The sequence below is a fragment of the Pagrus pagrus genome (genome assembly GCF_965226575.1).
Source record: "Pagrus pagrus genome assembly, chromosome: 4".
NCBI classification, from domain to species: Eukaryota; Metazoa; Chordata; class Actinopteri; order Spariformes; family Sparidae; genus Pagrus; species Pagrus pagrus.
In genome coordinates this window covers 4845400-4858453 of record NC_140188.1, presented here as the reverse complement: position 1 = coordinate 4858453, position 13054 = coordinate 4845400, and the positions used below count along the sequence as shown (strand labels likewise).

At 40.6% G+C, this 13054-nt stretch overlaps 2 protein-coding genes across 3 annotated transcripts; one reads left to right on the top strand and one right to left on the bottom strand.

Annotated features, from left to right (window-relative positions):
* The first annotated feature begins 45 nt into the window (after positions 1-45).
* On the top strand, positions 46-3899 carry b3gnt2l (UDP-GlcNAc:betaGal beta-1,3-N-acetylglucosaminyltransferase 2, like). Of its 2 annotated transcripts, none has more exons than XM_084350243.1 (2): positions 46-234; positions 2189-3899. In XM_084350243.1, exon 2 carries the CDS (start codon positions 2324-2326, stop codon positions 3584-3586), a length of 1263 nt encoding a protein of 420 aa, XP_084206369.1. In that variant the 5' UTR covers positions 46-234; positions 2189-2323; the 3' UTR covers positions 3587-3899. The 2 variants fall into 2 exon arrangements, with proteins under 2 accessions (XP_084206369.1, XP_084206370.1); XM_084350244.1 differs by having other exon boundaries at positions 210-234; positions 2199-3899.
* Positions 3900-4837: 938 nt separating this feature from the next.
* bckdha (branched chain keto acid dehydrogenase E1 subunit alpha) lies at positions 4838-11238 on the bottom strand. Its single transcript, XM_084350128.1, has 8 exons — positions 10923-11238; positions 9359-9535; positions 9162-9248; positions 8969-9077; positions 7719-7880; positions 7424-7630; positions 7195-7336; positions 4838-5782 (listed from the first exon to the last, which is right to left on the bottom strand). The coding sequence occupies exons 1-8, from the start codon at positions 11034-11036 to the stop codon at positions 5440-5442; spliced, it is 1341 nt and encodes a 446-aa protein (XP_084206254.1). The 5' UTR covers positions 11037-11238; the 3' UTR covers positions 4838-5439.
* Between the last annotated feature and the right edge of the window lie 1816 nt (positions 11239-13054).

Here is a 13054-nt window from a genome sequence, read left to right as displayed (position 1 = left end):
GAAGTGATCACCCGACCACATGTACGCGCCAGTCGGTGCTGCTGACCCGCACCTGCACGTTCAAACATCGCTGCTCCGGTTCCTTTAAAGGAAAATATGCGGTTGAAAACTAAATGATGCGGCTTTGTGCACCTGCTCACCTGGCGGAAGGATCTGAAGGCTGCTGGATATTATTTAATTCTTCTTCCGCGTCAGATATATGCTCTATCTTCTGATCGGTGTCAGCTCGGGTTGGTGAGTATTTCTTGAATGTTGGGTTTTTTTCCTTTGTGACTTGTGGCTGAAGGTGCCACCTGCTGCGTAGGTGTCAATGTCAATGAGGTTTATCGAGTTGCATTTAATCCTCTTTAAATCTATATAAAACTTAAATTCACAGGGACTATGACATGGCAGAGATGCGATGTAAAGTTGTCATATGCGATTCATGTTTTCGTGAGCTCCATGTGTCTCAGGTGTTGCTTTAACTTGCGGTTTAATCAGTTGGGCCCTTCGGGGATGTTTCTCCTCTGTTATTTGTTCAAAGCCAGTGTGCTTATAATTAAACACTGGGGAGAAGGATGTGTTCAACAGACACCTGCGGCACGCTCAGGACAGGTAGCACCAGGACACCACTGTGTTTTATTTAGATGGATCAATTTAAGTTTAACTGTAAGCCTAAATAAATAACATTGTCGTGTCGTTGTTATTAATAAAAGTGCTGAAGTCAAACCCCTCAGCCCATTCATTGTTAGCGACCTTTAAATTAGGAGTTCAATGTGTTGTTTATAGGGTGTAATGTGGTAATTTGTTTTTTTCTCAGCATTTAAAAATGTTGGAGGATGATTATCAGCAAGACTCAGCTATAAAATAAAGGATCCTATATAAACAGACTGATACTGAGGAGAGGAGATGAACTGTGCCTTTGTTCAAAGGAATGCAATACAGTTATTGTATTACGTAACCTGCTTAATAACCAGTTAAACCAATAGATGATTAATACACACGTCATCACTACACTTGTTTTCTTTGTGTCATGACTTGTTTGCAACGTTATTGTATCTGTGGGCCAAATGTTTCTATAAATATCACTACAGCTTTGCCTATTGGTCAATTCTGGCCTCTTTACTCATGTGTTATCATGTGTTTTGTTAATGAAATAAACTCAATAGAATAATATAAGAATAATGATGAAAATGGTCATGACATACAGACATAATAATAAAGGAAATTATTTAAATGCTATCATCATATAGACAACTGCATGACAAAATGAATTCTTGAATGCCCGTGGTGTAAATATAAAACAGAAGTAAAATATTAAAATATCCCGAAAGATTCAGATAAATTAATGAATTATTAAATGTAGGTGTAAAAAGGTATAAGATGGAATTCACTAAAAATGTGTTAATATATGTAAAATAAAATAAAAACTAAAACTAAAGATTCACTTACATAGACAACAGCTTTTTTTAATTCCCTTGGTGGTGGTGTAAAAATAAAAATATTAAAAATACAAGCCTGGAATGTGAAACCGCCACACCTGAAATAAATGAAACCTGTGTCTGTTTCTTGCCTGTGTCAAGTTTCAAATAAAATATGTGCAGGCCGCATTTCCAGGATGAGCGTGCACTGCAGGAAGAGGAAGTGTAAAACAACCATGAGAACAGGTTTTTGTGTCCGTGACGATCACAACTTTTGAAATAAAAGATCTCGTCAGGCAGAAAGGAATTTTTTAGAAGCTACACACCTTCGAACACACCGTGACCATCCTCTCTTTCTCAGGCAGCAGGTTCTGGTTGTTTGGTAAATCATATGGCTGCTATGAGCGCTAACATCATCACACATGAACACAGTTTAGCTCATTGAATCCGTACGAGTTCCAGCTTTCCACACGTATCCAATTTCAGTATTCAAAAAAACCCATATTTGAATAGGAAAAAAAAAAACAGCATGGTTTTTGTATGTAAATGTATGTTTTTTTTATTTCTTACTAAAAAACATGCTAACAACTTATTTGGTCAACAGGTATATTAAATAAAATGTATGTGTTTCAGCTCTTTAGGTTTAAACATTACCAAGAACGTCCGGCAGTAAAAACGTACAGTTAAAGTTAATGTTTAATTTATATTGAGGTTGAAGGTCACAACGGTTGTGATGTGTTGATTTACATTAAGGTGTCCTGTCACCTCTGTATGTCTTCTATTGGCAGGTACATCCAGTGTGTCACCTGCTGGCAGAGTCTGTGTAACCTGAGCACAACAACACACCAGGACCATCTCCCCTGAAATATAATCCATTCCCAGGAACAACAAACCACACAGCTTGGTTTACTTACCTCGAGCCAATGAAACGTATTAAAACGTTCGGTGCTATGGTTCTCCTCATTTCTCTATTTCTGATCTTTTTCTACTCAACGCTACATCTAGAGACGACCAACAGTCACAAGGCTGGACAGGAGGACCTCCTGGTCCAGGTCCAGGACAGCGGTGTGAAAACCTCAAAGCCGGAGAGCTTCGTCACGCCTCACCCTGTTGTCTACAATGTGACTGTTTCTGATAGCATCAGACAGACCATCTCTCAGAATGCAGCGTACTGGAACCGTCTGCTATACTCGGCCCTCAGGAACCTGGACAAGGGAGAAAATCCTCTCAGGGACGACTCTGATTGGTCTCGTTGTCGAGCGACAAATCTAGAGCTTCTACAAACCAACGTGCATGACTTCGCCTCCTATCCGGTCTTATTCCAAGACTTTTTGCAGGGCATGAACTGCAGGACTCCTCCAGTCCTGATCAACCAACCCAAAAAGTGTGCCTCCAGTAAAGAGATGGGGGAAAACCAGACATTCCTGCTTTTTGCTATCAAGTCAACTCCTGGAAACTTCGAGCGGAGGCAGGCGGTGCGGGAGACTTGGGGCCGAGAGAGGAAGTACCAGAGCGGACTGAGAGTTCGCACGGTGTTTTTGTTGGGTACCTCTCTACAGGATGACCCCAGCCTCAGCCCACTGCTGTCATTTGAAGCGAGACACTATGGGGACATCCTGCAGTGGGACTTCCACGAATCCCTTCTGAACCTGACGCTCAAAATGAACATGTTCCTCCAGTGGAAGCTGAAATACTGTCCTCACGTCTCCTTTGTTTTTAGTGGGGATGATGATGTGTTCGTCAACACACGTGCGTTACTCAGCTACCTGCAGTCTCTGGAGCCATCAAAGGCCTCTCAGTTGTATCTTGGACAAATCATAAGCACAGCGACTCCTCTCAGGGATCCTAGAAGCAAATACTACATCCCTCTGAGCTTCTTTGACGGCGCGTACCCTGCGTATGCTGGTGGAGGCGGTTTTCTCATCTCTGGAGCGTTGCTACGACCCCTATACTTCGTGTCACAGGTCATACCTTTCTTCCCCATCGACGACGTCTACATTGGGATGTGCTTTAAGGCTGTGGGAGTTACTCCCGAGGCACACGCGGGCTTTCAGACGTTTGATGTGAAGGAGCAGGATCGTGAGAATCTGTGCATACATAAAGATCTTATTCTGATTCACCAGCGCTCCCCACAGCAGATGAAGAAGCTGTGGAAGGGCATTCACAGCCCATTTTTGACTTGTTGAAAAGAGCAGGTGAGCGAAAAGAAGCAGTGACGTAAGAGTAAACAGACTGCGGCGACATTAAAGCCATGGCTTATCTGCTTTCATCATTGTCCATTTTACTGTTTGTTCAAGATGCAGCTTTAGGAGGAATTGTAAGTGAAAGTTTTGAGGTCTACTGTATGGACGCAAACATTACAATAAACCAACTTTTATAAGTTTCAACAGAACACTGTCATAATAGGAAGATTATAGATATATTTAGATATATTTTACTGCCAAGTCTAACGTGAGCACTGTTTAGATGTGTCATTAAAGGAACAGTTCATCCAAAAATGAAAATTCAGTCACTGTCTACTGTCCACCGTTTGTGGAGCTTCACAGCAAAACAGCGTTGCAGCATCCTACGACTAGTAGTTGTAGATGGGGGACTTGTTTTAAAACGTAAGAAAGACAACACTCAGATTTTAGCCACCTAAATATGCATGTAAAAAAAAACACCATATCTGAGAAAAAAAATCATGGCTCCATCGTTTTATCCGGCTCTGTGCCAAAAGTTAATGGGATCCTTTCAGGGCTGAGACCAATCTTCCATGCAAGCTGCGTGAAAATGCGTTAAGTAGTTTTTATGTAATCCTGCTGATGAACCAACCAACAGACACGGGTGAAAACATAACTGGCTGATGTTAAATAACGTAAAACATAAAATGGCTCCATAGAGCTCATCCAGCATGATCTCCATCTTAAATTTATATGAAAAGACTTTATTTGCACAGTTTTTAAGATGAAATGATCGTTGTAGCTGCTAAGTTAAAAGTGTTACCGTACACCCTGTCTGAAGTGGGCACACAAGCTCGACTGCTCAGAGAGTATAACTATTTAAATCGATTTAGGATCTCGGGGCTTCCAGATATCTGGATTACACCACACAAGCTGTATGGAGCAATTTGTTTTGTTTTTTATTATTTTTTGGGCCTTTCCGTGGCTTTTTTTTCCCAATGGGACAGCTGCAGTGACAAGAAATGGGTCAAGAGGAAGGGAAATACATGCAGCAAAGGGCCACATGTCAGAACCGAATCCTGGGCCGCCTGGCAAGGACACAGCCCTGTACATGGAGCACAAAAACAAGTTCCCAGCTATTTCAGTTTTTTAGGAGAATGCTGCAACACTGTTTTGCTGTAAAGCTCCAGAAATGTTTTGTGGACTAACTAAAGAAAACTAATGACTTTTCATAGATAATGACTCAATAGATAATGACTCTGCCAAGACAATTCAGTTGTTTCATAGTTTATTTTCCACAAAACACCAAACATGTAACATGAGATAGATGGGTGTACAGTTCTGGGATTTAGAGTAGTGTGTAACAGCATACAAACCCATCTAAAATTTGGGTGTGCATACTAAAACTCATTAATATAGCAAAGTTCTTTAAATCAGTCACCTCAGTTACACAAGGAAACCTGTTAAATACCACAACTACTGAAGAGGACAGTTATAAGTAAGAAAACATACACAGAGGTTAATGTCCACCGCTTATTGCTTGATTCGTGTTTCTTTATCAAACGGCACCAGCAGTTTTGTGCTGCACTTCAAAAAAAAGAAGAACCTTGGTTGATCATGTGGAGTTGTTATAACACAAAAGAGTGATTGAGCACTTACAGAGAGGAGCTTTACTACAGACTGTTACTCTATGAACTTAAGGCACCAAACCCAGAGGCATGAAGTACAATATTTTGTGAGCACAATCTTTCTCCTTTCCTTTCTGCTGTGACACGTCATATCAAAACTATATTTTTATGAATACAGTAAAAGTGTGCAACAGTCCCAGTCTCAACCCTCACCCACTTCCCACAATTTATTTAATCCCGTCAGTGCAGTTATTTATCATACAGGTCGAGCGGGTAGTGCTCTTTGTACTGCTGCACGTGCCTCCACAGGGATTCTCTCTGCTTGATCAGATGGGGCGTCTCCTCCTGGTACACGTCAGTAAACATCAATTCAGGATTGGGCTTCAGGCGTTTCTCTGCCCTCTCGAAAGCCTCCATCACCATCTTCCGGGATTGCTTCCGCCAGGTCCTCTCGTCGTCCTCGCTCCACCAGCCGCGGGCTGTCATGTAATGTCTCAGCCTGGAGATGGGATGGTCCTGCTTGTCCCAGTAGTTCACCTCGTCCACCGAACGGTAAGCTGAGCTGTCGTCACTGGTGCTGTGGTGGCCGATTCTGAGGAAAGAACATAATCAGTTGGCTTTCCATACAACAACAGTTTAAAGACTACATTTTCTACAACTCTTCATGAAATATTTCCTTGCAAAAAACATTTTTTTTTTTAGAAGTGCGACCCATTAGATCGAACTAATGCTCGTTTTTTCAGACACATTAACCCCAACTTATAATTTAAAGTATGTATTCTTCCCAAATATGTACTTTAATACACAAAATATAATTTAGAGGGGGAAATCTTATGGATACTTTAAGTTCATTTATTATTTTGGTATAATTCACAGATCCACTCTTACCAACCAGTTATCTAATCTTTTATCTCCCCAAATATCTCAAACGTTCTCATTTGGTTAAAATACGTATTTTCTGAGGTCCTACAAGACATTAAATAAGGTTTAATATATGTTTTTCTTTGTACAACTCTAAGATTATTTTACATTATTGGGTTCTGATAATGAATAAGCCCTTTTGATCCTCTTGTCCTCTCCATGCACTTTACTTTCCATTGTTTTCTTTTTGATCTTTAAATTTTAACACCAACACAACTGCACAGTTGTATGATCACTTTCTGTGGCGTTGACTCTGTTTTTATCCTTAGCTCTGTGTTTTAATTTGTAAATCTGTGTGTAAATTAGGGAAGTATTTTATGTACGATGGCTGCACACCATGATTACCTTACTATGACTGTGTAATGATGAATGAACAGTTGTACTGCTCCTCCTTGCTCAGGTATTTGTTTACTGGTTATTATTATTTTTTTTATCTCAGTTTTGTTTCCTCATCATTGAACTCTTGTTCCTGTGATTTTTTTTTCTGGCCATTGTGGGATTGTGCGTGACCTGTATGAGACGATTAAAATCTGTTCTTGTGTTCAGGTTCTATTGTTCTTCTATTGTGCACACCAGGAAATGCACGAGGAAACACACCTTTTTATTTGAATATTGAGTCACCTGCTCAAACGGATTTTTCTAAAAGGGGAATTCCACCGATTTTACACATCAACGTTTGTTCACAGGTTGAGGAGCATACTATTACTTATATAAATAAAGCTGTAAAAGCCTTTTGTGGCTCAAGTGGGAGTTGTGCTAAATCTGATTAATTGAATTTAGGGTTGAATACAACAAGTACTTGGTTTTGACAAGGAAGAAGAGTCTGCTGCATAGATTTTGATCCTTTTCCTTTAAAAGTGTCCATCACAAGTTCGACAATATTACAGGAGAGCAGTACTTAATCGGTAGTTACATTATTTTTGTAGCTTTGCACATGTTTTTTAAATTTTAATTCTTCTCCTTCACATCAGACTACAAAGGTTCTTCAATTTGACCCAACAGCAAAAATGATAAATCAGCTGTCAGTGTTAAAGTCACTCAATATGTCTGAAAATGCAGCAACATCAGACAACATCAACTCACCTGTAGGTCATTGCCTCAATGAGGAAGGGCTGGTTCTCAGCCACAGCCCTGCGGCGCGCCTCCTTTGTGGCATTGTACACAGCAAACACATCATTACCATCGACACGGATGGACAACATACCGTAACCCGGACCACGAGCAGCTGTTTAATCAGAGAAAGAGTAAAACGTGTTCATCAGAGCAGCTGAGGATTTCAAGTCAGACACATGAACACAACAAGGCTTCCTACCGATTCCGTCGCCTCTGTACTGCTCGTTGGTGGGGGTGGAGATGGCATAGCCGTTGTTACGACAGAAGAATATCAGTGGGCACTCGAGGGTGGCAGAGAAGTTGAAGCCGGCGTGTGCGTCCCCTTCGCTGGCTGCTCCCTCTCCGAAATAACAGATTACAGCACGGTTCATGTTTTCTCTCTTGAGGGCATATGCAGCTCCAGCCGCTGAAACAGACACATCAGGCATGAATACACATTTACAGGTGTGTGTATGTACTTAAAGGAAATGTTAACACACAGGTGTACAGCTCACCCTGGGGAATCTGAGTGGCCAGAGGGGAGGAGATGGTGACAAAGTTCAGGTCTTTGGAGCCATAGTGGACAGGCATCTGCCGACCCTTGCCGAGGTCGTCGGCGTTGGCGTAACACTGAGCCATGAACAGATCCAGGGGAAAACCACGGTACATCAGCACTCCTGTGGGGCCGCACAGTAGTTATTACACTGTTACTCAAAAGGCAAGAAAGCAGAATTAACGGAGAGGTTATATGGAAGGTGAGGCCGTGGTTAAGAAGGATGATACAGCAGTTAGGTAGGCATACGAAAGGGGAGACTGCATTTATCTTTGCCTATTTGATATACTTTCTCTTAGAAACAATAAAACGAGGTGCGCAAGTAGTGCTGTGTGGTGAATTAATAGTGAAACAAGGATTTCTAAATTGTTAAATCTTCAAAACTAGTTCTAAAATCAGATCACTACTCCACGCATCACTGCTGGTAAAATAAATAATACAACAGCGTGCTCTTCCTGATGTGATGCATATTTTTGAGGTGAGATCAAACAAATCTTCTGTTTTTAAAAAGAATTTGTAATTTTGTCAACATGTTTAATGATAGAGAACTTTTGCTGCCGCTTCTACAAACTGTGATGTACAAATAAAGACTGTCTTGCTGATTTTTCTGAATGACTAAGCAACTGAATAATTGATGCAATTTGACAATAGGTGTGTGGCAAGCATGTTGTGTGATTCACCGACAGACTAAAATAATGTTGGCCTCAAATATCATTAGTCACATAGTTATTGTGCACCAAGGTGAGCAATGACACACTTTCTTAAATAATACTGCCTAACAAGCTTGGAGTGGAGATTTGGTACTTGTCAGAATATCACTACTGCGGATTAAATGTCAGAAACATGGTGAAAAGTGCTCATCAAAATTTTCCAGAGCCCAAAATAATGTCTTCAAATTGTGTCTTTTGTCCAACCAACAGTCCAAAACCCAAAGACACTTCATTTACTGTAATTAAGGCAGCAAATTCTCACATTTAAGTCCCTGGAACCAGCAAAAGTTTGACATTTCTGCTGGAAAAATGACTGAGACAATTTATCGATTATCATAACAGTTGTCAATTAGCACCAAGGTAATTATCATGACCAGCTGCGAATACAAATTAGATGTAGAAATATAAGTTAAAGTAAGTAAATTCCTTGGCTCACTATCAAAACTTTAAAAAAGGGAACTATTTTGGGACAATCTGACACCAAATCCTGTCTGAGCCTCACCAGCTTCTCTGTATTGACCGAACACCATGTCATTTGGGTCAAGAGCAGCAGCACTGCCGATGTGCGTCCCCTCCTCACCGTAGTTGGTCATGTAGAACGAGATCCGACCCTGTGACAGAGATAATTAACACCTTGTTATAAGCTTCTTCAGCTGCTCTAAGGTTACACCAGGAAAGGACTCAAGGACACGTACCTGTCTCTGAGACTCATAAAGAATGCGGTCCATTGTGTTCAGCATAGTCATCTTTTGATAGAAGTTCAAAACCGTCTCTTTGGAGAGCTGAGCAGAGAATAAAACAAACAACCCACCAACAAATGAATGTGGCATAACTGGTATGGGGAACACAGTCTCACTATAAACAACCAGCAGAGCAGACAGGCTGACTGTACCTGAGGATCTTGAGAGGGGTTGATGATGTTGCCCTGCCTGTCCATCACCCGGTACACTGGGATCCCAGAGATGACATTGGGCTGGATGAACTCAAGCTGATCCACAAACTCAGCTGAGGCTCCAGGGAACTGTGGCTTTTCCAGTGTTGAGTCAAAGGGCTGCTGCTGCCGCACGGCCTGACAGATTGAATACAAGCATTATTTATTAACAACACCACTGTGGCTGTGGCAAAGAAGGGCCCTCCCTAAAACTGACAACACAAAGGACGATTCATCTTGCTCTTGATAATGACATCCAAAGAAAACAACTCAGCAGGTGCCGTGTTCAGGCTGAATGGCGAACTGAGTTTCTGCATGATCTCATATTACGAAAGGTGATTTTACTGGAATACGGCCAAAGTTCATGTTTTAAAAAAACTGTTGAAATTATAATTATGTAAATCACAGATAATGCGATCTATGATTTAACATGTTTAAACATTTAACATGATGATGGGATGTTGTCTTTATTTCACACTAATACTGTATTTTTAAGAACATACAATACCATGTCTACTCGTGATAATAATAATAATAATATTCCACTAGTTAGAATATAAAAAAATGAATGTATTGTTTCTTTAATAGCAGGAAATTATCCAAGGTGTGGTGTAGTGACAGTTTTACTTCAGAAAAATACTGACAATTTCACAGACAAATCATAAATTCACCGATTTTCAAGTGTCATCTACTGCATCCACTGCACCACACTCAATGACTAAGGAAGTTTAATATTAATGTTAGCATTTTTATTTCTATACAGTATGGAAGTGGTTTACCGGTTTAATTTTAATACTGAAATGTCCTTTGTCAGTTCAAAATACATTTATTACAAAACCACATTAGCAGATTAATAACACACGTATCCTCGCACTGTGACACTACAGTTATGACATGATACATTTGTAGGAATACGAAATAGATATATGGATAATAAAGTGAAAAATATTTCATTTCTAAACGATTTGCCATAATTACCATCGCTTTAAAAGGATTAATTTTAGTGCCACACATCCAGCACAGAGGCTGACAGTTCACTAAGATCAACAGCAGCCGACATTAACAGCTTTAACGCTACTTTTTCTCGACATCACGTTTGTTTGTTGTGAAAGATTTTTTAAAGTCAGGTTGAACTTGAAGGCGGAAGTGTCCTCCTCACGCCCCTTTGCTCGACCAATGGGAACGTAGCTCGCGTTACCTTTAGCTGGTTAGCTAGCTACCTGAGCTTCAGAGACACAACAACAAACACAAGGTTCACCTGTGCCAGTTGGGTTGCTAAATGCATTTTTAAGACATACATGTCCACAGATATGCGGCACATTCACGTCGATGTCATGAGGTTGCGTTGGAGGGCTGGGTTAGAGTAAAGGTTACGTTAGTTCCTGCAAGGTTGTCGGCTAAGCTAGCTGGCGCACAACCCATCGCGATTACTGATGTCAAGCAACAGCGACCGTTTGTGTTGTTTAGCTAAAGCTAAATGTAGCACAACAATAGCTTGAGAGCAGTGTTGCACAGGTGAACTCACGCCGACTCTGAAGGCTCTGTGTTGAAGCAGCCTCGACGCCTTCAGTCCTGCCGTCTGACGAGCAGCGTGGAAACAGACTCCATACATTTTGTTCATACTCCTCACAGCCGCCATCCGGACACGTCCACAGTCGTCTGAGTTGACCGGCCCAGAGCTACGTGATGAACTATCACAGTGGATGTGTTTAAAGTGTGCGACAAAACCAGCCAAAGGTAGCTTTTCCGTCTGCAGCAGCGCTCGCTAGGTCACAGCGGAATCAAGACGACCAGCGCGATGACGACTTCCGGTCAGACCTTCAAATTAAAACACACAGCGAGGGAACCGATTTGAAAGGCTGTTATACGTCACAGGACGTGGACTGTGGGGAGGAAAATGCAGATGACAGTGCAGCAAGTGAAGTAAAGGCAGAGCTGACATGGGTGTTATATTTTATGTATAAAATGTGGTTTGTATCTATTTCACTCATTTACTCATGTAAGTGCCAGTATTTCACTTTCCATTAAGAAGATATCTTGTTTTGCACGTTTTGCCAATGTTTATTTGTCTTTCCATGTTTTCTTTAAATATATCATGCAGTGTTAAAATGTTTTTGGGCTACAGATATCCTGTGACACATTTGTATGTGCAGCATGCTGAAGGAAAGGAACTTTTAAAGTTGACAGTTTATTTTTCCTTGATTTTGAATGTTTCATTTTAAAAATTATTTTGATGTTTTTGTTGATGTGTTAAATATTGCACATTTTGCCTTTTAATTTTGTATTTATTGAATTGGAATAAGAATTGTATGTTCTAAAAAGTAAGTATACACTATTTATTTTTTTGTTTAATGTTATTAAAGTCTTTAATGCTTGTCTGAGCCTCCTTTCATATTGAACACAGGGGGAACAGTATCTGACAGCAATACTCCAAGCTGTCAGGACGCGTTCCCCCTGTTGTAAATGGTCAAATTTAATGATATCAGCCTGAAAATCACAGGACTTAAATGTTGTGGGGAAAGAAGTCAGCAGTATGAATTTGAAAGATGTATGAGCCTCCTTTCATATTGAACAGAGGGGGAACAGTATCTGACAGCAATACTCCAAGCTGTCAGGATGCGTTCACCCTCATGTAAATGGTCAAATTTAATGATATCAGCCTGAAAATCACAGGACTTGTCTGTTGTGGGGAAATAAGTCAGCAGTATGAATTTGGAAGATGTATGAGCCTCCTTTCATATTGAACAGAGGGGGAACAGTATCTGACAGCAATACTCCAAGCTGTCAGGATGCGTTCCCCCTGTTGTAAATGGTCAAATTTAAAGATATCAGCCTGAAAATCACAGGACTTGTCTGTTGTGGGGAAATAAGTCAGCAGTATGAATATGAAAGATGTGAGAGCCTCCTTTCATATTGAACAGAGGGGGAACAGTATCTGACAGTGATACAGCTGTCAGGATGTGTTCCCCCCGTTGTAAATGGTCAAATTTAAAGATATCAGCCTGAAAATCACAGGACTTGTCTGTTGTGGGGAAAGAAGTCAGCAGTATGAATTTAAAAGATGTGTGAGCCTCCTTTCATATTGAACAGAGGGGGAACAGTATCTGACAGTAATACTCCAAGCTGTCAGGATGTGCTTTGTACCTGCTATAATGGAGCTGGATTCAAGACAAATATGATAAAATAGCGATTTATATTTAGCCTATAAATGAATGTGCATTCTTCCAAAAGTCCATAATATTCAAAATGAAAAGTCTCTCACAAATATAATATTTTTTATTGACAGAAATAACAGTAGTTGGTTGTGTCAATAAAGACATAAAAACACAAACATATGTGCTGTTGTCACAGTTTAAAAATATAACTAGACAGTCATGAAATTTGGATTTCACTTCTACAGTTCAACATCTTCAGATACAACTCGCTAACAAAAGTCAGTTTTGAACCTCAGCTCTCTCCACAGCGCCTCTGTGGTACGAGCACAACAGCTCGGGGGCGAGCTTTTTGTGAACGCGCGCTTCCTTCGCCCGTCAGGCCACGCCTCCTCCCGGAAATGTTTTTTTCTTTGTTAAACTTTATTAACAACACAAACATGTTACAAATAACAGTAAATAGAAGATTGGTGGCGTAATTACTTTCAGCTGTAAGGAAGCGCCC